The sequence below is a fragment of the Emydura macquarii genome, unplaced genomic scaffold (genome assembly GCF_026122565.2).
Source record: "Emydura macquarii macquarii isolate MOO-44397 ecotype Brisbane River unplaced genomic scaffold, CSIRO-AGI_Emac_v2 contig_1253, whole genome shotgun sequence".
NCBI classification, from domain to species: Eukaryota; Metazoa; Chordata; order Testudines; family Chelidae; genus Emydura; species Emydura macquarii.
Genome location: NW_027131390.1, coordinates 60360119 through 60383661, shown reverse-complemented (window position 1 = coordinate 60383661; position 23543 = coordinate 60360119). Strand labels below are relative to the sequence as shown.

At 42.4% G+C, this 23543-nt stretch overlaps 1 protein-coding gene across 1 annotated transcript in view; it reads right to left on the bottom strand.

Moving 5' to 3' along the window:
* DNAH7 (dynein axonemal heavy chain 7) overlaps positions 1-22500 on the bottom strand; it is a 261259-nt gene extending 238759 nt beyond the window's left edge. The window contains exons 1-5 of the mRNA XM_067548990.1: positions 21827-22500; positions 9220-9285; positions 3964-4072; positions 2441-2594; positions 188-281 (exon numbers count right to left, since the gene is read on the bottom strand). Coding sequence (XP_067405091.1) covers positions 188-281; positions 2441-2594; positions 3964-4072; positions 9220-9285; positions 21827-21841 — 438 coding nt within the window. The 5' untranslated portion in view covers positions 21842-22500. The remainder of the gene's footprint in view (positions 1-187; positions 282-2440; positions 2595-3963; positions 4073-9219; positions 9286-21826) is intronic.
* Positions 22501-23543: the final 1043 nt, after the last annotated feature.

Sequence of the window (23543 nt, the reverse complement as noted above, 5' to 3'; positions counted from 1 at the left end):
CTTAACAAAATTAGTTATTCTAAATTCTCAACAATAAAACCTCTCTACTGTATGTCAAAATAAAACCACCATAACAAGGAAACTAAAGTGCTACTGCCATAAGAATTCAGAATATGTCATCACTATTTCAGTAAAATAAAAAGTAATCATTTATAATAATACTGCAAACAACACTGTCTTTAATTACCAAAATGTCTTTCTCTATGGGCGTAGGAGAACCCATTCTTGGAGGCTGAGTTTCATCTACTGAAATAGGCTGTTCCTGAGTAAAGTCTTGCTGCCTAACAAAACAAAAATGACATTATGCAGTATTGTTGCAATCACAATGATCTCAGGATATTAGAGGTAATATCTTTTATTGGACCCACTTCTGTTGGTGAGAGAGATAGAGCTGCATAAGTTCAAAAGCTTGTCTCTCTCACCAACAGAGTTTGGTCCAATAAAAGATATTACCTCACCCACCTTGTCTCCGTACTATGCATTATGTTCTTCAGATAAACTGCAATGGCATACCTAGACGATACCATCCTATATCTCAGCAATGGCCAAAATAATGATGACTGCCACCATCCAGATCATAAGCATAATCAAGAATTCCATGTGGACCCAAATATTTTTCCAGACAATGGAATAATTTACTAAATATATTTTCTTTAAAGTTTCACAGGTTTAGTGCCCAATTCTGCCTTTAATGTGCATACAGAGCATTTTTGCCTATTTATCATATTTTGAAAACAAATTAATTATAAGATTTAAGCAGAAAATACTTCTAGGATATCAATTAATTATTAATTAAATTAAGGTATCTTTATTTAGTAATTTCTTTCACTTCAAGGAACTAGTCACATTAGCAAGGACTATTCATGTGGATAAAGTTTGCAGGCTCAGACCCATGGTTAGTGAAAAATCTGTCTTATAATTATGGGACTGTTAAATATATTCTAACCAGTCATTTAAATTAATCCATTGCAATTACTTTGACAATATTAAAGAAAACAAGAAAACTTCTCAAAAGGAGATATTCCCTCATTATCCAACTTTGCCACAACTTTGTTATTACAATTGCACTATACTAGTCGAATATTTGTTATATTTACACAGTTAATAAATTCAAAATGTTTGTTTGATTTATGCTAAACCATGGGATTCTGGCTTTCTGTTCTACTGAATTTATCAACATTTTCATACCAGTATGCAGCTATGAAAAAGTCCCTCATCTTATACTCATTTTAGCAGCAGGCACATATAATGAAAAATATATCCAGTTAGAAAAACTACTATTCCTAATATATTTAGTTTACAAAATTTCCAGATTATGTTAAGTAACAGGATTTCTCAAAACAGTTCTTTTCATTTTGGGGCATGGGTTATCAGGAGAGTTTTATTCCACAATTTACCATATAATAATGGTACATTTATGGTAACAAAATATTGTCAGTCATGCTGTGGGCACTTCTGCATCTGTGCAGCCAACTAAAAAATGGTCAATGACCCAAAGAAACTCTCTTCAAACTGCTAAATATTTAAGAAATAAAACATAAAATCATGTTTTTAAATAAACATTCTTCAGGGCATTGTAAAGGTTGACATATTCACCCAGAAATAAAATATTTTGGAGTAACACCAGCTTTAAGGTATCTTACTAAGATTTTAAAATAACTTTAAAAATATTTTTAAAGATCAATTTTAATTATAATGACATATTCATCCACTAAAATATTTTAGTAATTATCTCTTTTTGGAAAATCATTTCTCATTAGAGGATACATATGACTAAACAAATTTTAAAATCTTCCAGATTCACTAACTGCTGATATACAGACATTTTCCAGATGCTGCTGGATATCACTGCTTGCTATATTATAAAATAACAAATGTGTCTTCAATTAATCAACAGGGAATACTCTAAATGCAGTTTAATAATACTTATGTCCACAATCACAGTTTTCTATCCAAGTTATGAAACTAAACTGGAGCTCAGCTGATAATTATGTTTAAAAAGTATCACATAACTGAGCAATAAAAAGGATGTAATTTTATTAGGATGTAATTTTATCACACTTCAAGTAGTGTTTCAAATAGGAGTGCATAAGCAAAGATTTGGGTTGCCTGATAAAACTAGCTACCAAATCTACTCGTAATCCAAATTCTAATACCTGCCCTTTCATTTCCCAAAAGAATATGGCTGAGTCCCAGTCTGAGCAATTCTACAAATTATTCCTATATCCACCCAGTTTTAGAGGAATCAGTAGAAGTATACAGAAAAGCATCTTACCTAATAGTTTTTATTTCTTAAATTAGTGTAATTTTTTGCATTCATATACATAATCTGTTGTTGTCTTGCAATCTTAACCTTTTTTTTGTTATATTAGTTTTTTAAATGTTTCGTTTCACCTTTGAAAAGGGAAACGTACATTTATACATACATAAGAGAACTCACATAATGATGTTAACAAGAGCACTTCTGAAATTTTCACGATCTCTTTTTGGATGATAGCTGCTCCGCACTTTAGAAGTTGATGTTCCTGCAACTGGTTCATTAACTCCGGAGTCCTGTATCTTACGTCTCTTATTCCTCTCCTCCAAATATTCTCCTTGAATGAAATATATATGCAAGTTGCATAGTATAAACCCAAACTCACAAGTGCTGAGTACCCTCTAAAGGTTTTGAGAGCCCTCAACTCACATTTATTTCAATGAAAGTTGAGATTTCTCAGAATCTTTCAAGATCAGGCCCTACAACATTTTCAGCAAAAGTAATAAAATAATAAAAGATAATACCTGCATGCACTGTATACACTGTTAAAGAATATTTCTATAAAATCTATTTCTAGATCTGTAAAGTTACTATTTTTAAATATTTTTTAATTTTATTTCCTATGAATAGGTTCAAGTATTCTTGACCTGTGTTTTTTATTATCATGGATACAGAATCCTATTTCTGTTAACTGCCAAAGTAAATTTATATTCTAACTATATTTCTTTTGTAAAGATTTTGGTTAAAATTCTGACTCCACTGACATCACCTGAAGTTTTGCCACTGATTTCACTGGGGCCAGGATTTCATCCATTGACTGTATTTAGAATTTCAATTATTACTGTACTGATTTTTACATTAAAAAAATCAAACAACTTTCAACACAATTCTGCACCACTGAAGTCAGTAAGTTCCTCCACTGGCTTCAATAAAAGGAAGAGTAGTTCCATAGTTTACTAATTAGAAAACTTCGAGATATTAAGTTAAACTATTTTGTACAACACAAAACATTCAATTTTTAAAGGAAAGTTCTAGTTCAAAGGACACTTGATAAGATACACAGGTATTAAGAATTAAAATTGGGGACTTCTAATATTCAGGTATACAAAAAATGAATCTGACTTCTGGAAACTTTTACATCATTGTATAAACTCCTTTTATGCAAGATCTCAACACAGTCTTTTATGTGAAAAATATTAAAATATGCAAATATAAGGATTCTCTTTGCTTTTTGACTAGTTTTATGACAAACAGTGCATTTTCTAAACTAATGGCATTTCAGTAATGTACAATCGCATGGAACTGCTAGCAGCTGGAACTATTTATTTCTGATAAAGAAAATGTTAAATTAACAATGATGTACTAAACAGGCAAGTCACTTTTCCAACCCTAAAATATTAATAAAATAATAAATAATAAACTTCTACAGCATTTTTCACCCCAGGTGATTATACAAACATTACAAACATTAACAACTTTACCTGTACCACCTTTGTAAAGTAGGTAAGTATTATTGCCCTCATTTTACAGAGGGGAAAAATGAGGCACATAAAGATTGTGACTTGCCCAAGGTCATGTAGGAAGACTGTGGCAATTTGGGAATAAAATTCTATTCTCCTAGCTCTATGATCTTGCATTAAACCCAATTTTACACTACTTTTTCCCAATATTTTCTTTGTTCATTAAATACTGAGTGGTAATCTTACCAGGTGAAAGCTCATTTTTGACAATGAATTCATCTGGCCCATCATCTTTCTGTTCTTTTCTCAGATGAAATGAAGGAGAAACTTGCTGCCATTGTGGCTTAGAGCTTACCTGAAATAAATCTTTTATTCTTTAGTTTTATAAAATAACAGTAGCAAGAAACAGCTACATGTCTTTGACACATACTTGAAAACACAATAAATTACAAAAGGAAACAGCAGCCCCAAAACATATAATAATACAAAAATAAACCAACACAAAAATAAACCAAATTCCCTGTTTTTCTTTAAATACTGGAGGTAATCATTCAGAAACCCAGAATAACATATTATGTTTATGCCTATTATAAATTATTATTATTAATTTTTGGAGTAAGTTAACAGTATACACCTACTACTAAAACAGACCCCAGACATCTATGAAGATGAAAGCAATAAGGGAAAAAAAGAGCACAAGCTTAAAAAAAACAAAAAACAAAAAAAAAACAGGGGAAAAAGAGGTTTTACCAAATCTTTTTCTGGTGGAGTATGGTGAAGTCAGTTTCTCCCAGGTGAAATCTACAACCAACTTCTATAGCTGCTGCTTCCAAAAATACTATCTGGGATCCAAGATACTTATCCCCTTCAATGTTTTTGTTTTGCTTTGTTGGTTTTTTTAAACACAAACAAAAGGCTTTCCTATCCTGGTTCTTGGCCATTTTGGGGGTCCTAACTCCATGGGGAGATAACATAGTGTACAATATTCAGACATCAGTAGCTTAGCAAATCTCATACTGCTTAGAAGAATCCAATACTACCTTTCTTAAGTATAACTTATTTAAACAGCTCATTCAGCCTAGAATTATTTTTTTTATCATTTGCAGGTGTAAGCCCCTGAAAATATGTTTGTAAAGGAAATGACTTTCTCACTCTAATACTGGCATCCACAATTACTCAAAAGCACTGCCCTTGCCTTTTCAAGGGGCAGCTATATTCAAGAATTAATAAACCTTTTTAGCGAATGTCTACATGCATCTGGGAGGTGGGATTCCCACTGCAGGTAGACAGATGTGCTAGCTCATCTTGTGCTAGCACAATAAATATAGCATTGTGGACATTGTGACACAGGCAGCAGTTCAGGCTAGCTGTCCAAGCTTAGACCCAAGGAGTCAGGTGGGCTTTGACTCAAGCAGGTAGCCCAAGCCACTGCCCATGCTGCAATGACCACACTGATATTTTTAGCATGCTAGCTTGAGCTGAGCTAGTACAATTTGTCTACACATGCTGGGAATCATATATCCCAGCTAGTGTAGACATACGTGTGGAAACGGAATCATAAGATGGTGTTAGCTGCGCCACATACACTCATGCCAACTCAGAAGCGGCCTAGGAAGAGTTGACTCAGCAACATGAACTGCACGTAGGTATTGCCTTGTAAGGGAATGGCATAGGTTTTGGCCATATCACCTTGATGCTACCTTATAAGGGGATGGCATAGGTGTAGACCATATCACCCTATAAGGAAATGGCTAAGGCATAGGTGACATCACCTGGCCGGTGCATGGTCAGTGAGTGCCCAGCGATGTGTAAGCCTTTGGTTGACTAACAGCCAAAAATAACCTTAAAAGGTTATGCAGCAAATAGTAGCCAATGGCCACCAAGACATAAGCAAACTTGCAGGTAAAAATTATAAAAGCAAGAAGCCAAGCAACAGTAAGCAGAGAGGAAATGGAATCACCTAATGCCCAGCATCTCACGTGTGTTAGTTCAATGGGCTGACGCATTTTCCCTGGCCTGCTTCGCCACGGACTGATCACCCGGTAGGCGACTCTCCCCATCTGCAGAATCTAAGGCAGGCTGCGAACTGAATCTGGCCAACATGCTGTATTATTGCTTAAGCTTTGTAAGTATAAGCTAACTGTTATTTGTCATTTGTGTTGTAAACCCCCTTGGGAAACTCCATATTCGGGCACCCTAGTGTCACACAAGTGACAGCCGTGCGTTGATCCGGTGAGATCATTAACGCAAAAGTCCTGGGTGGAGCATTTTGTTCTTTCATGCACGGCGTTCCCCTTAACCTTTGCTATCATTTGTTTAGAATAAAACGTTTTGATTAAGAGAAATAAGCCTCGTCTCTGTCACTTTGACCTCCCGTATCCCATAAACAAACTTTTTTCCGGTACCGCTTGGTTCCGACTCGTCAATATGGTGACAGAGTACTGATAGCCAGCAGCTAATTCTCCACAAGCCCTGAAGGAAGGGTAGAAGACTTAATTACCTAATCAGACTATTGGCTGATGAGCTAAGGGGTTAATTATCTCATAAGCTGAGAAACTAGTTAAAAAGAAGGAAGGAAGTGCAAAGGGAGAGAAGGTCCCTGGCTAGGGAGATTTCTTTCTTTTCGTTGAAGAAAGGGCTGAGGATTGAGAGATGCTCCAGGTAGAAGTGCTGCATGGGTATTGTGATGGTGGCTTGGTGGTGGTAAAAACCAATAAAAACTCACAATGGTGTTGACAATCAAGAGGTGTCCAAGACAGTTTGTGAGGAGCTCCAAGGTAGAAAGGAACCTGCTCTGTTACACATACCTATACTTTAATTGATCCCCTCAGGCAAGGATACAATTCTGTACTATCTTTACAGTTTGAGGCAGTCAGAAAAATGAGGGAAATGGTCCTTTCCTAACTTGAATCTTTATAACTTTTTAGTCTACAAAGACATGCCAAAGACTAAGTCAGAGATATCGTATAGCAATATTTGGCAGTTTTCACATATAGAAGCAGATTTAACTTCCAAAAATATCTCAGTTTCTTCACCCATTTCAATTTTCCTTTCTTATCCAGGCTTATTAAAATAACTTATATGTCCTTGTGAAATCCTACCCCACGCTAATGTTAATACATAAATGCCTCTTCCACCCATCATCTGTCTGAATCCAGATTTTCCCCAAATTCAAAAGTAAAATGTTGTTCTTGTTTGAAGGAGTAAGGTTGGGGCTCAATTAAATCCTTTTACAAGGTCTCCTTCAGCCTAATGTGGTAGGGTTTTATTTTAAACAAGCCCAATATGGCCTAAGTTCCATCTCAAAATTAAAAGCACACAAATGGTTAAGAATGGCAGCTAATAATGTAAGATAGTGGTTCCCAACCTTTTTGGCTTGAGGGCCACAGATATCATTTTTAAAACCCTGAAGGGCAACAAGTCTCCACTAGCAGTCCCCCCACCCACTGCAGCCAGACAGAAGGAGTTCAGCAAGGATCTCCCATCTCCCTGGCTGCAGCAGGGAAACTGCGTGCGTCCGGTAGTTCTGTGTACACCACCTGGGTCCCTAGGCAGTGGTTCCCTTTTGCAGCCAGGGGGATGGGAGATCAGTGCTCCCCTCCCTCAGGCTCCAGCAGGGACCCCAGTGCTTATGGACCTAGATGGAGCATGTTGCCATGCTCCCTGCTACAGACAGGGCGAGGGGAGCACTGATCTCCCATCCCCTTGGCTGCAGCAAGGAGCCTGCACCGGTCTTTCAGCCCCATGGAAATGTGCTCCGCCTGGGTCCTTAGGCAGCAGCTCCCTTCTGCAGCGAGCAGGAGGGGAGCCGTGGGCCACTTTGAAAGCCACCACGGGCCACTTGTGGCCCCTTGGCCACAGGTTGGGAACCACTGATGTAAGACATAAAGTGATTCAAATTTCATTTTGTACAGTAGTAATTATACAGCAAAACTTGCATTTAGAATCACCTGCAATACACAATCTGTTGTCTTAAATAACCACTTTAAAATAGTCCCAAAGTTTCCAAAAAGCTTTTACCTTTAGTTCAGCGGTTCTCAAACTTCATTGCACTGTGACCCTTTTGGACAACAAAAATTACTACACAATCCCAGGTAGGGGGACCTGAGCCTGAGCCCGAGTCCTGCCGCTCCGGCGGGGAGAGGGGGGGTCAAAGCCAAAGCCTGAGGGCTTTAGCTGAGGATGGGGGGAGCTGTAAATTGAGCCCCGCCACCCAGGGCTGAAGCCCTCAGGCTTCAGCTTCAACCTTGGGCCCCAGCAAGTCTAACACCAACCTAGCAACCCTATTAAAACAGGATCTTGATCCATTTTGGGTTCCCAACTCATGGTTTGAGAATCACTGCTTTAGTTTAATAACTAGCACAACTATGTGATCAAGTTTTACTAGTCTCTTGAGATTTTCCTAAAACAGGTTTTCCTGAATTTTGCCTTCTTCTTTTATTCTCCTGGACATATTTGAAAAGACCAACACTAGATATTTAATATATGCAGAATTCCTGACAGTTGTACATAAGTTGTCTTTCATTATGGTTTTGTACATCCTGTTAAATGCATCTTATACATTACCATGTATCACTGTATCACATATTTTTAGCACAGGTATATATATGATGCTTTCACTCATTTGAGGGAATAGACCACATTTTTCCATTTGGGGCAAGTATTAAATAGAGTTTTCATGTACACTCTTTTTATTAGAAGAAATCTTTAAAAAATGATTGGGCTACATTTTCCATTTAACTACTTGAAACCTATTCTGAATAAACATTATGAGATAGTCGCTCCTAACAAGACATTTTGGAAACCTTGATATCTTTTGAATTAGAAACACTGAGTCTGACTCACCACTGCATTACTCCAGTTTCAAACTGACAAAACCAATTTTAGAAAAGTGACACTGGCATAAAACTAAAGTAATACAATGATGAACCAGTTCAATTATTCACCCTATGTGCATGTCCCGTTTCACTGAAATATGGAATATATTTTTGCAAACATTTATCCAAAAATTGTTTGTTGCTTTATATTGAGTATAACAAATGCACATGCCTGAATAGAGAGTTAGGCCCCAATCCTAAAATCACACATGCTTAACTTCACTACAGTGAGTAGTCCCACTTAATGGGACCACGCATGATAGTAAAGTTAAGCTGCTACATAAGTGTTTGAAGGTTACTTTTATGTTGCCTTTCTACTCAGAACAGCTGGATTGTGGAAGCTTCAAGATATTAGAATGAATTACATTCCAATTTTTCTATAACATTTATTTTTATAGCTTTCTTCTGTATCTTTTATCCTTTTCAATATTTTCTATTATTCTAAGTTAACCAATTTAATTATTTTCCAAATATTTCTTGTATATATATATATATATATATGTAAAGCCTTGTTTCCCATGTATACCTTTTAATTAGGTCCAGTTTTCTCTGTAATGATCATCCATTGTTTGCTGAACATTTGAAAATGAAAAGTTGTTAAAACAAAAGATTACAAAAATATTACCTGAGCCAACTGTGGCAAAAATTTTACAGTCGTCTTCACTAATTTTCCTTTGCCAGGTGGTTTGGGCTACAATAAAAAAAAAAAGAAAATAAGTTTATAAATATTTAAACTAGCAATACTTAACTTCTAAGCATACCTGAAGCATTCATAAAGAATGGTTACTTACCTTGTAACTTTCCAACTTTCCCTTAGGGCACTTGTTGACTATTGGTCTCATGCCAGTATTTAGCCTTAGATGGAGTTTACCACCTGCTTTGAGCTGCATTCCCAAGCAACCTGACTCCAAGAAGACCCGGTCCCAGCGCACTGGGAGCTGCTACCGGCCTCACACCATTCACAGGCACCTCTTAACCTCTTAACAGTTTCACGAGAGTTCAAGAGGGCATGAAACCATTAAGAGGTGCCCATGGATGGTGTGAGGCCAGTAGAGGCCCCCAGCGCACCGGGACTGGGTCTTCTTGGAGTCAGGTTGCTTGGGAATGCAGCCCAAAGCGGATGGTAGACTCCATATAAGGCTAAATATTGGCACATTACCTTGTAACTGTTGTTCTTCAATATGTGTTGCTCATATCCATTCTGAATTAAATGTGTGTGCGCGCCACATGCACCGGTGCCGGAAATTTTTCCCTTAATGGTATCTGTAGCGCCAGCTCTAGCACCCTCTGCAGCAGCACACGTATGGGCTCGTATGGGCGCTGACGGCCCCCCTCCCCTCCAGTTCCTTCTTGCCAGAACTCCAACAGAGGGGAAGGAGGGTGGGTTGTGGAATGGACATGAGCAACACATCTCAAAGAACAACAGATACGAGGTAAGTAACTGTTCTTTCTTCTTCAAGTGCTTGCTCATGTCCATTCAGAATTAGGTAACTTACCAGCAGTGCCTCTGGAGGAGGGCAGGAGTTTATGGGTGTGATGATTACAACACAGTTCTACCAAACCCCGCTTCATCCCAAGCTTGCTGCATAATGTCTTAATGGGACGCGAAGGTATGGACATGTAGCGACTCTGCAGATATTCTGTGTGGGTACATGAGCCAGGAAAGCCGCTGAAGACGCTTGAGACCTCATAGAGTGGGCTGACTGGGATTTTGGGGACACCGCCCCCGCCTGCTCGTAGCAGGCCCAGATGCAGGCTGAGATCCATGGCGAGATATGCTGAGATGACACTGGGCACCCTTTCACGTGATCAGCAATTGCGATGAAGAGCTGCATGGAGTGATGGAAGGGCTTGGTTTTGTCAATGTTGAACGCCAGGGCCCTTCTTACATCGAGAGAATGGAGACGCCTCTCCTCACTGGAGCTGTGCGGCTTCAGACAGAAGACTGGTAGAAAGATGTCCTGGCTGACATGGAAGTGGGAGACTACTTTCAGCAGGAACGCTGGGTGCAGTCGTAGCTGAACTTTATCTAGGGTGGGAAGCCCATCTTGGAGTACTCCAGACTCAGGGCCTGAGTACTCCAAGATGGGCTTCCCACCCTAGATCCGAGGCATCTGAGACCAATGATAGCGTCAGCTGCGGGGCCCAAATGGCATCCCCACCATCACGTGATGCAGATTCGTCCACAATGACAGAGAGAGGTGAGTATTCGTGGGGGAACTGTGAATATCTGTCCAGATGGTGTCTGGATTGGAAGTATACTGTTGCCAGCCATATTTGCAATGATCTGAGGTGCAATCTCATGTACCGAACCACGTAAGTACAGGCTGCCATGTGGCCCAAGAGGCTGAGGCACACCCTCGCCCATGGTGAGGGGTAGGCCAATAGCCGGATCGAATATGAGATCTAATATTGCCTGAAATCTGGCCTCTGGTAGGAGTGCTCTGACTTGCGTAGAGTCTAGGACTGCTCCAATGAATTCTATCCTCCAAACAGTATGAGTGTTGACTTCTGTTCATTTATTAGTAGGCCCGGTGCTCAACAGGTGTCTCGTACGACCTCAATGTCGTGCTGGATTTGCATCCTCAACTGACCCCAGATAAGCCAGTCGTCCAAGTAAGGGAAGACTTTTATACCTCAACATCTGAGGTGGGCTGCCACCACCTCCATGCACTTAGTGAACACACCTGGTGCCATGGACAGGCCAAAGGGAAGCACTGTGGACTGGAAGTGTTGGTTGCCTATCATGAAGTGCAGGAATCTTCTGTGGCCCAGGAAAATGGAAATATGGTAGTAGGCATCCTGTAGGTCGACGGTGGCGTACCAGTCACCTGGATCCAGAGAGGGAATAATGGCTGCTAGGGAGACCATGCGAAACTTCAAGTCCTTGATACCTGTTGAGGTCTCACAGGTCCGGAATGGGTCTTAGCCCTCCTTTCGCCTTTAGGACCAAAAAGTAATGGAAATAGAAGCCTCTCCCTTTCAAAACTTGGGACACCTCCTCCACTGCGCCTGTAGACCTGTAGGAGTGTTTGAACCTCTTGTATAAGGAGTTGCTCATGAGAGAGGTTCCTGAAGAGGGACGGGGAAGGAGGGTGGTGGGGTGGAAGGGAAATCAATTACAGGGTATATCCTGTAGCCACCGTGATTAGTACCCATCGGTCCGATGTTATGGCTGACCAGGCTGGGAGGAACTGGGCAAGGTGGGAGGAAAACAGTCGGGACTCTGAATCTGGGACAATGGCTGGTAGGCTGCCCACAGGCATATCCTCAAAAGTTCCGTTTTCCCCCCAAGGGGTGTTGGCTTGAGCCCAATTGGGGGGTCAGAGGCTGGTGAGTGGCCCTGGCAGCTTTTAAAACCCTTCTTTTTCCTCTAGGGTTCTCCCCAATGCTGTCCTCCAAACTTGTGGTTGGTACGGCCTGAAATGTCCTCTAGCAGAGGAAGGGGTATACAGACCCAGGGAGCACAGTGTGGCCCTTGAGTCCTGCAGCCCATGCAGCCTTGAGTCCGTTTGGTCAGTAAACAGGGCTGTGCTGTCAAAGGGGAGGTCCTGGATGAACTACTGAACCTCTGCAAAGAGACCAGATGACTGGAGCCAGGATGCCCTCCTCATTGATACCATGGAGGCCATGGACCTGACTGCAGGGTGCGCACCATCCGACGCTGCTTGCAGGGTGGCCCTAACCACCATTCTTCCTTCCTCCAGAATTGCCTCAAATTTCTGTCTGAAGGTCTGCAGCAGGGAGTCTGTGGAACTTCTCAAGCAACTGTCAGATGTTAAAGTGGTACCGTCCCACCAGCACTCGCTGATTGCATAACTTCAGCTGTGAACTTGCCGTTGAATATATCTTTCGACCAAATAGATCCAATTTCTTGACTTCTTTATTCTTAGAAGTGGAACTCATTTGGCCCTGTCTGTTGAGCTCATTGGCAGCCACGACAATTAACAATCCCGGGGAGGGGTGGGTATAGAGGTACTAGAACCCCTTGGCTGGCACATAGTACTTTTTCTCGGCTTGTTTGGACATAGGAGGCAGAGAGGCCGGGGTCTTCCAAAGTGCCTTGGCCAGTCTTATCACCCCTTCATGGACCAGGAGGGCCGCCCTGGATGGGGCTGCTGATGTCAGAACACCAAAGAGCTTGTCTACTGGTTCTTTAAGCTCCTCTATCTTGAGGCCTAAGTTATTCGCAACTCGCTTTAGCAGTTCCTGGTGCACCCTGAAGTCATCTAGCGGGATGGCCTTGGAGGGGTCCGCTACTGCCTCATCCAGCAAGGAGGAAGAGGAGGCTGGTACTTGAGGGGGTGCCGGCTCTTCCTCCCTAGTCCGAGTAGCCTCTGATGAACTGTTCAAAGGTGCCTCCTCCTGGTCTGAGTCCACATCCAAATTCGATGCCGCACCTCAGGCTACAGAAGAATGAGGTACGGAGGTTCCTTTGACAAATAAGTCTGTGGAACTGAGGTTTGTGGAAACCCTATGGGTTCCAAAACTGCCAAGGACCGGGCCACGGGCCCTGAGGCCAAACTTCCATCTGTGGAAGCATGGGGAACCCAGCCAACTGGCTGGAAGTCTGTCCTTTTGGAGGGACCACGACCTCTCCCTCTGAGTACGAGGAAGTGCTCCTGGATGACGATGGAGGTGCCAACACTGTATGCTTCTCCCTGTCACCTCTTGAATGCCAGTGATCCAATGTCGGGGAGCAGTGCTGGGAGCCCGAGCGCTGGGTGTCCCATGACTGGTCTTGTCCTTAGGCTTTCTATAAGGACTTGGCGAGTGGTACCAAGGTTCTGGGGATCTGCCTCAGGAGTCTGTGGATCGGTGCCGGGGCCTTGGGGAATGACGGTGTTCTGGGGATCAGTGCCTGCCTGCCAATTTTCCGGGGGCCAGCGCCTGATGTCCAGGGACCAGAGGTGAGATCCCAACCTTTCATGGCGCAATTCCGGGGATCGGGGCCTGATGACCGCTGATGGGCTCATGAGTGACATCCTGTTGACAGGGAACGCTGCAGCGGTTCTAGTGAAGGTTTTCCCCTGGACAAATCCCCTGAAGGGGTAGTCAAGTCTCGGTGCACAGGCCTCCTTTCCTTTGATGTAGGTGGCACTGGTATAGCCCAGACGTCCTTCGTTGCCTGGAATGCCTCAGGCATGGTAGGGACCACTAGGTGCCAAGGCCCCCTGCCACTTCCTGGGGTCAGCAGCAGCGTGGGCACCGGACTCAATGCCCGTACAGGGAGAGATTCTTTCAAGGTCAACGGGGACAAGTGGCCCGACATGGGTCTCACTGTCGTCCCCATGCCTTTCTTAACTGGCTTCGGTGCCAGTGAGCGTCCTCTTTTGGACGTTTCTTCAGCACCAGAGATGTTGAGCAGTGCCGGGCTGACACCGGCACCGGTGGAGTGCTTTCTGTCGACGCCGCAGTGCTCGGCACCGAGTCCGACCTCGGTCTAAGTGCCAATTCCATCAGGATGACCTTGAGTCTAATGTCTCTGTCCTTTTTTGTTCGTGAGCAAAACTTTTGCAGATTTTGCACTTTTCCCGCAGAGCTTCTCCTAAACACTTCAAGAAGTTCTGGTGCGGGTCACTTAGCTGCATCAGCTTCTTGCAAGAAGTGCATGGTTTAAGCCCCTGGGATCAAGGCATGCCCCGACCTTGGGTCAAATGCATTAAACTAATTTCTAAACTAATAACAAAACTACCTACACTAGATTAAACATGCGAACCACTAGGTTTACAAATACTTGCAAGAGCAAGAGAGTGTTCCAGCACCATCACGGGTGGTAAGAAGAAACTGGAAGGGAGGGCAGCCAGCAGAGCCCTATATATGAGTGCATACACGTGCCACTGCAGACAGCACTAGAGCCAGCCCTACATATACTACTGGGGGAAAATTTCTGCCACTGGTGCATGTGGCGCACACACACACACACCTAATTCAGAATAGATCTGAGCAAGCACTCGAAGAATAATATTTTGTCAACATGCACACAAAATACACTTCTGCACACAAGATAACAGAAACAACCCTATGCTGTCTTTGTGTTTATCACAGATTCACAGAAATGTAGGGCTATAAATCGTCAAGTCCAGCTTCCTGAGCTGTGGAAGGACCAAGTAAACCTAAACCATCCCTAACAGGTATTTGTTCAACCTGCTTTTAAAAAACTCCAATGATAGGGATTCCACAGTCTCCCTTGGAAGTATATTCCAGATCTTAACTACTCTTATAGTTAGAAATCTTTTCCTAATATCTAACCTAAGTCTCCCTTGCTCCAAATTAAGCCCATAACTACTCGTTCTGCCGCCAGCAGACATGGAGAACAATTGTTCACTGAACTCTTTATAACAGTCCTTAAGATATTTGAAGATTCATGAGGTGCCCCCATTGTCTTCTTTTCTCAAGACTAAACATCCCATTTTTTTAATCTTTCCTCATAGGCCAGGTTTTCTAAATCTTTTATCATTTTTGTTGCTCTCGTCTGGACTCTCTCCAATTTGTCCACATATTTCCTAAGGCATGGTGCCCAGAATTGGATACACTACTCCTGCTGAGGCCTCACCAGTGCTGAGTAGAGTGGGACAATTAGCTTCCATGTCTTGCATACAACACTCCTGTTAATACACTCCAGAATTATATTAGCCTTTTTCTCAGCTGCATCACATTGTTGACTCATATTCAATTTGTGATCTGCTAGAACCCCCAGATCCTTTCCAGCAGTACTACCACTTGACCAGTTATTCTCCATTTTGTAGGGTGCGTTTGATTTTTCCTTCCTAAGGGTAGTACTTTCTACTTGTCTTTATTGAATTTCATCTCACTGAATTCAGACCAATATGTCAAGGTCATTTTGAGTCCTAAACCTGTCCTCCTAAGTGCTTGCAACCCTCCCAGTTTGGTGTCATCTGCAAATCTTATAAGTATACTTTCCACTCCATTATCCAAGTCATTAATGAAAATATTGAATAGCACTGGATGCAGGACTGATCCATGCAGGACCCATTAGATACGCCCTCCCAGTTTGACAGTGAGCCATAGATAACTACTCTGAGTATGGTCACTCAACCAGTTGAGCACTGACATTACAATAATTTCATCTAGACCACATTTCCCTAGTTTGCTAATGAAAATGTCATGTGGAACTGTGTCAAAAGCCTTACTAAAATCTAGATATATATCACATCTACCACTTCCCCCCTATCCCCTAGGCCAGTAACCCTGTTAAAGAAAGAAATTAGTTTGGCTTGGCATGATTTATTCTTGATAAATCCATGCTGGCTATTCCTTATATTATCCTCCAAGTGCTTACAAATTGATTGTTTAATAATTTGTTCCAGTATCTTTCCATGTATCTGTGACACCCTGTACCTCATGCGACACCCTGTACCCCATGTTGACCCATTATATGATTATAATATATTGTGTACAAAGTATGCCTTGAGGTATCATTTGAAAATGCACAATCTGCTGAATATTATTATACTGCTGAAATGTGTGTAACATCACTGCATGTAAAATTGTAAGATGTTGCTATATGATTGTTACTGAAATATGCTGTAATTCTGGGTAATGCCCTCAGACCATTTTCTTAAAGAAAAAGGTGCACCACCTATGTGCTAAAAGGTGCTTAATCGGAGATTAACCAGCAGGGGCTTTGTAAACAAGAAATTTACAATTCACTTGAAAGACAGTTGGCAGCCCATGTTCGCCATGGAACAGCCTGACCACATAACCCAGAAAAGACTTTTCCTGTACAAAGGGTCAGAGTATAAGAAGGGGGGGAATGCCTCTAGACATCTCTCCTCCCCCATCTCTACTCACAGCAGTAAGATTGTTTGAAAGACAAAGGTGCATCATTGAACTGGAGGTAGTGGTCATGGCCTGGAGTTTTTTCTAGCCAGTACATACTGTTGAAAGCTTTTGTGTGAGAAAAACCTTTTTGCTTTTAAACTTAATGGCGTTGGTAAAGTTTAAGAATTAGCTTGCATGTTTATCTTTCTATTTCTTTTGTAACCAACTCTGATTTTTATGCTTTATCACTTGTAATTCACTTAAAATCTATCTTCCTCTAGTTAATAAACTTGTTTTACTGTTTTATCTAAACCAGTGTATTTGGATTGAAGCATTTGGGAAGCCTCCACTTGAGACAACAAATCTGGTGACTATTTATTAATTCCTTTGTTGGAATGACGGAGTAATTCATGAGTTTGTACGGTCCAGTGGGCTACTAAATGGTACATGATACACATTTCTGGAGGGCAAGGCTGGGACTGAGGATATGCAGGTGTTGCCCTGTATCCATTCATGGATGGCTGGGCATAGCATTCATGTATTCAGCTGAGAATGACTGTGCATGCTGGTAGCTGTGAGTGATCTGAGCCTGGAAAAGTTTGCTGTTCACTAGCAAAGTAGCGTAAAAGGCATCCCAGGCTGGAGAACTAAGGGGACACAGCAGTTCAGGTTTCACCCTGGGGAATGGCATAATATCTAAGTTAGGCTGACTGGTCTATAATTCTTCAGGTCCTTTTTGTTCCCTTTGTTAAACATATGTACTATGTTTGCCCTCCTACTCTGGGACCTCACCCATCCTCCAGGAGTTCTCAAAGATAACTGCTACGGGTTCCAAGATATCTTTCAGTTTTTCCTGTTTATTCCCCATGCTCCTCGCATTTGTCTATAGATACCTAAGATGTTGAGCAGATTCCCTCACTGATTTCCCTTTTGTTGCTCCTTTGACCCTCTTGTAATTTTTCATGCCCCACCCCAACTTCTAACCCTCTATGAAAGTCACTTTTTTATATTTACCTGTGGGCTTTTCTCACCTCCCCCCTTTGACACACTTAATCCAACCGTTGTCATAAATCTAGTGTTGGTCAAAAATTTTCATTCAGACTTTTTTGATGGAAAATGGCCTTTTTTCTAAAACAAAAACTCTTGCAAAGTATTTTCAGTTTTTCTAAATGTTCTGGTTTTACATTTTAGATTTCCCCTTTCTTCCCCTTTTCTCCCTGAACGCAGTCCAATTAATGATGTTATATGGGAGAGTGTCACTTTTTCTGGTTGGGTTTTATTTTGTTTTTTGTTCTTCAATTTTTCACTCTGTAACTTTTCCAAAGCTGGAGAAGATTTTAAAAGTGACAGAGTAGCAAAAGGAAAAATTAAAGAGTGAAAAAACAAGCCATGGATATCATTTGTTTTATTGCATAGAGTGGCAAAAATGGAGGAAAAAGAATAAGGGAGGGACAAAATTCATTTTTTAAAATAATATGTCCATGAACATATTTGAAAAAATATTGGACCATTTCATTCAAACGCTGTAAAATATAAACAATGTCAGTTTTTCATGAAATTGCTTTTCCATTTCACAACCAGCTCTATTATTAACATACAGTTTAGCCTCTCAAACACATCTCCACAGTACAGCTATTAAGACGTTTTCACTTCAATATATCTTTTTGGACATTTCAACAGAATCTTCTCTACTGTTTTTGTTTTCTAAATTAGAAAGCCAGTGGGTCACAACCAGATTTCCCCCTACATGCTATACTCCCTTAAAAATTGGAAATCGGATGAGTTTCTTTGCAATTCTTCCACCACAGGACTGGATATACACCCTAAACCCAAACAAGTGGCTGATGGTTCCACCTATAAGCCCTTGAGAGCCACACAGATCTTGCATTTGCACCTCCCTTCAGCACTGCTATGCAGCCCCCAAGTCTTGTTTCTGCCTTGGGGCAGCAAAGTTTCCATAAGCCATGCTGTCAGCGAGCTCCTCCATCTGCAGAAACTTCTATGAAAGAAGTTTTCAAATGCAGAGGAGTAATCAGCATAAGTGACTGCAGACTTTTCCCCCATAAGTTGTGTGTGGGAAGAGAGAGTCTGTCAGAACCCAGCCAGCCTCTCATCCTACTAACTCTTTAGATTCCAAACCCTGCAGGGATTCTACAGGGTTGGGGGAGACACCATTCCCTCCTCCACACCCGTCTCCCAAGCCTGGATACATAAAGGCAGGTGCCTACTCGCATGCATCTGCAGATTATAGCAAGGTAGCCTTGTTTTTAAGCTATTTGCCACTCAGTTCTAATAGCATTACTAGAATGACTCAGTGAAAGAGTGGAATCAATTCAAAAGTTAATTGTTGCTCTCCAGCCCACTCTTATTTACTTTCCACATAATTATTGAGAATTAATTTATGAACATTTATTCAAATTCACAGCATGAATGTAGATTCACACTGTATTTAAATTTTTTCTTTTTGGGAGTGAGAAAGGTACTATGCAGTAGAGGGGACATGCTGCAGGACAAAAAATTTAGAACTCTCTATGCAAGCTCTGCCCACAAATGCATAGTAGGTGGCTTTTTCTGTTAAAATTATCACAGTAAAAGAATCAAAGGCAATGTTTAAATTATAATGAGTAGCACAGTTAATACCCTACTCAGATGAAAAAAGGCAGCCAACATCACTCAGAACTATTATTTCAGTCTTTGTGTGCAGATTCTTTAAAATAATAGATCCCATTAAGAAAGATTTCTTCACAGCCAATAGAGCACCTTGAGTAGCCATTTTTTACACCTGTGAAAAGTGGATTCAAAACACTAGCAAATAAGAATAGTAACATTTTACACCACAAGTTTAAACAATTATGCAAAGAGCAAGGTAGTACAGCGTATTTTTAGTAAAAACTGATTATGCCACCAGAAAAGTGTTGACAGTGCTATGTACAGGATAAATCCAATGTTTGGTTATAGTGGAAAAAAAGTGTCTCTCAATATTCCTTATCCAGTTTGCTGTGTATATTTACTATAAAAAACCAAACCCCGCAAGTCTCTAAATATGTTGGTTATAGTAAGGTTATAGTGGAATTATTTTAATATTGGTGTCCTTTCTATTTAATCTTGATTGTGTAAGATGATCTTTAACAGGTATTTAGATATATAATTTCACTATGGAGCCACAAGCTAATATTCATAGCTGAAGTTGTAAATCAGCATTTCATCATATGTGCAGGGTTTATGCCCTGCATAATTTTGAAAATAATCTGATTTAATCTTAAACTGTTCATGCTCTCTCCCTCTTATAAGAATTCCCTATATGTAGTAAACTGTACCAAGCTGCAGTCTAAAACTTGCTTTTGCCATTTATAATGTAACGTATTTTATAATGACTTTAGAGAAAGCTCTGCCCCTCAAAATGCTGCAAGAACAGCAACCCAGAAACAAAATGTCAGTTTATGTTTACATTTCAAAACTAATTTTAAAATTATATGAACAGCTGCAAGGAGGATTATATCACTTTTGAATATCTGACTTAACAGAATTCAGAGCACAGACACTGAACTTTCATTTTCCTAGAGGATATCATCCTGCAATCTACTTTCCACTAATGAGATGAATATGTTAAAGTCTCCTTCAACAAATATGGTTATACCACCTGCTCTGTTACTCAAACAGTATGCGTGTTTAAATACATGTCAGAAAGAAAAAACAAGTCATTTTAAAAAGTTTAATCCAATCTATTTACTTAAACCAAAATATAAAAAATTTCCATCCAGTCCAAAGAAAAACCTCTACATAATCTAAAGTAGCATAAATATAAGTAACAAGGCTAGTTTGAAACCATATTTTATCAAAATATTGTGATGAAAGAATGCCCTCTTCTGTTTCAAAATATGCACACATTCTGCATATGTTGCTATGATTCTATTATCAGGCCATTTGAAAAACAAAAAGTCTCTGGCTTATTCTGGCTAGTCTTGTATGGAATTTTATGGAGGGGAAGAGGTTACAATACCCCTATCGTCCAGATCCTGCAAAGATTTATGCATGTGTTTAACTTTCATACTGTGATTAATACTACTGATTTTAGGACTACTTATACTGGGTAAAGTTAAGACCATACATAAATCTCTGCAAGATAAGGACTTACATGTACAACCCTAAAATGGGCACTTCTTCTTTCTTCCTTAAATCCTATTTTCTCCAGGAATCCTTCACACTTTGTTCTTCATAGCTATAACTTTTCACCCTTTCCTACTGGTGCCCATTATCTTGCCTATCCTAGACATATAGATGTAAGACACATCTTACTCTATTGTAAAATACCATGTAAATTTACAGTGTTTCAAAAAATAATAATGAAACATGGTAATATTTGTTTATAAATTGAAATTTCATCCCATTTGGGTGTTGTGATATAAATTAAATGGTGATAGTGATACAAGCCTGGTTGCAGTGATGTAAATAAAGATGAAGGAAATGACAACCTGAGGCTGTGATGACAAATATGTTTAAAATCATTGTGGCAAGAGCATGAAGGGAACAAGGTAGCAGTGGGCGAGAGTGAGGCCAAGTGGTGATGGCAGTGGGCACAAGAAGTCCTTGAGGCTGCATCAGCAATAACAAGGTCATCATGGCGGCAAAGGGATCACTGAATTAGGAGTAAGGGGTTACTGCAACATCAGGGAACTCATGGTGGAGTGGAGGGTGAAGTCAGTGCAGGGACAGAGAGGTGAAGTCAGCACAGAGGGAGGAGGTAACTGTGGGGGGCAGACGTCGAGGTCAGCAAAGAGTTGGGGTGATAGAGAGCTGGAAGGGTCAAGGTCAGCGCACTGGCAGGGGGGCACTGCGTGGAGGCAGCGAGAAGGTCAACACAGTGGCAGGGGGTTGTTGTGGGAGGTAGGGGAAGGTCAACACTGGCAATGATGGAGGTCATTGTGGATTGGGGAAAAGCTGTAGCTGGCACAGAAAGGTCATTGCAGGATGGGGCCAGGGACAGGACAGTTCAGAGGTGTTGGGGGAGGGAGGCAGGCAGAGGTCAACATAGTGACAGTGAGAGAGGACAGCAGGTAGAGGACAGGGGGGTTGCTCTGGAGGCACAGCAGGGCCGTCAGTACAAGGCAGGAGGTCACTGTAGAAACAAGAGGTCAGGGCAGGCTGGGGGTTGCCTTTGGTGGTGGGGGAGGAAAGCAGTACAGGTGGGGTCAGTGCGGGGCGGGGGGAAATCAGTTAAGGGTGGGGGTCGCTGTAAGGGAGCAGGGGGTCAGCGTGGGGCAGGGGCTGCTGTGGAGGAATGGCGCTCAGTGCGGGCGAGCGAGCGTTGCTGTGGGAGGCGGGGCAGGGCAGAGGGTCGTTGTGGGGGGGGGGGGGCAGAGGGGTGGGGACGGAAGCCGCTGAGGGGGGCAAATGGAGGTCAGTGCAGGGCGGGGGGTCATTGTAGGAGGCATGGGGCAGCGCCTCACCTGCTCGCTACCCATGTCTGCGGCTCCTGCTGGGCCGGGGGGCGCCGCTCACACGCAGGCTGCTGCCAGCTCCCCTGGGACCCTGTCGCGGCGGGAGGGGCTGCTGTGTTGAAGGAAGCCCCGTTGCTTAGCAGCCCGTCGAGCCCCAGCTCCGCCTTCGGCGCGAGATGCAGAGCGAATCCCAACGGTCCTCGCCGGCAGTACGCGCGCCTGATTGGCCCGGAGCTTGGGGCTGCTGCTGAGCGGTAGCCAAGCCAACGCTTTCGAGCGGCGAAGGTCAGGTCGCCGGCATTGCCCGGCCTTGCCCTAGCAGCCCAGCCGGGAGCAGGCTCTTTGTGTCAGCCGGAGACGGGCCTGGCGAGCTCAGTGGGGCTTGGCCCTGTCCACCACAGCGCCGCCCCGCCCCGCCCTAGTGCAGCGGCAGGGAGCTCCGCGCCTCCCGGGCAGTGCTGCCTGCCTAGCGGGAGTGGCTGGGGGCACATGGCGCCCGGGGCACTACGTAGCATTGGGGGCAAGGGGACTGTGGCGACCAGACCCGCCCACCCGTGCACTCCGGCTACAGGCAGGAAGCCCCTGGGAGGAGACCGACAACGAGGTCAGCACCGCGTGCAGCTACCGCAGTCTGAAAGCTCGTGCAACAACCAGCGGGGAGCAGACTCAGGAACACACACGCACCCGAGTCTCTGTTACAGCGGCGCTGGGTTGGTATTTCGGTTCTTAAATACCTTCCTCAGCCTCAATCACAGACAGGCCTAAGAGTTTGCTCTGCGCTCTCCGCCCCCCGCAGCCTAGACAGACGGGTTGGGAGTGGTCTGGTCACGTGTATTGAGCGATGAACTCACGCAGCTGCCCGACAGCGTCCAACACCTGGCACCTATGGAGCTAGGGGTAGGGCTAAGGGGGGGCGCACTACTGGACTTAACGAGAGGTCAGTGGGGGTAGAGCCCTCTTGGTCCCAGCATCAGAAAAGGGGTGAGGGGTCATAGCTTTTAGTGGACTAATTTCAGATGGTGAAAGAGACGAACGTTGGAGTTTACCTACACCTGAAGAAAGTTCTGTGTAAGCTTGAAAGCTCGTCTCATTCAGCAACAGAAGTTGGTCCAGTAAAAGATTCCTTCCACCCCTTGTCTCACTTGTCAATCACTGTTCTGCCTGACGAAAAGCCTTTCTGCTGTTCAGCAACATTCAAACGAAATTTGTTTTGTACAAAATATGAAATGATTCCCGCAATGTCACATAGAGCAAACTTAACACATGGACCCGTTAATTACAAGACCACACAGAGCGATAAGTTCTTAAGTACACCTACTTTTCTTGATAATTGCATTAGCTTCTTTTGGCCACTGAGAGGTGTGCGTTCACCACTAAAACTGAAATACAGTGCAAAAGAAAAAAAACAGGATATGCAGGAATGAATGCCGGAAACATGAGAATATACTCCTTTGCCATGGATTTATAGTTACAATTTTTATTGGCCCACAACCCCACAATTCATGTACTAAAATGTGAAGAAGAGTTTTCTAGTTGGTAAGCTTGGGGTCTGTTTCCTCTTCCTTTTGAAGTCAATGGAATATTGCCAATGTCTTCATTCAGGACAAAAGTGAGACCCTGGGCTGGTCTATGCACAGAAATTGCACCAAAATAGCTAAATCTATTAATCAATGTAGCTAAATCAATTCAACTCTTCTAGGTGGACATTCTTAAATCAGTTTGTGTC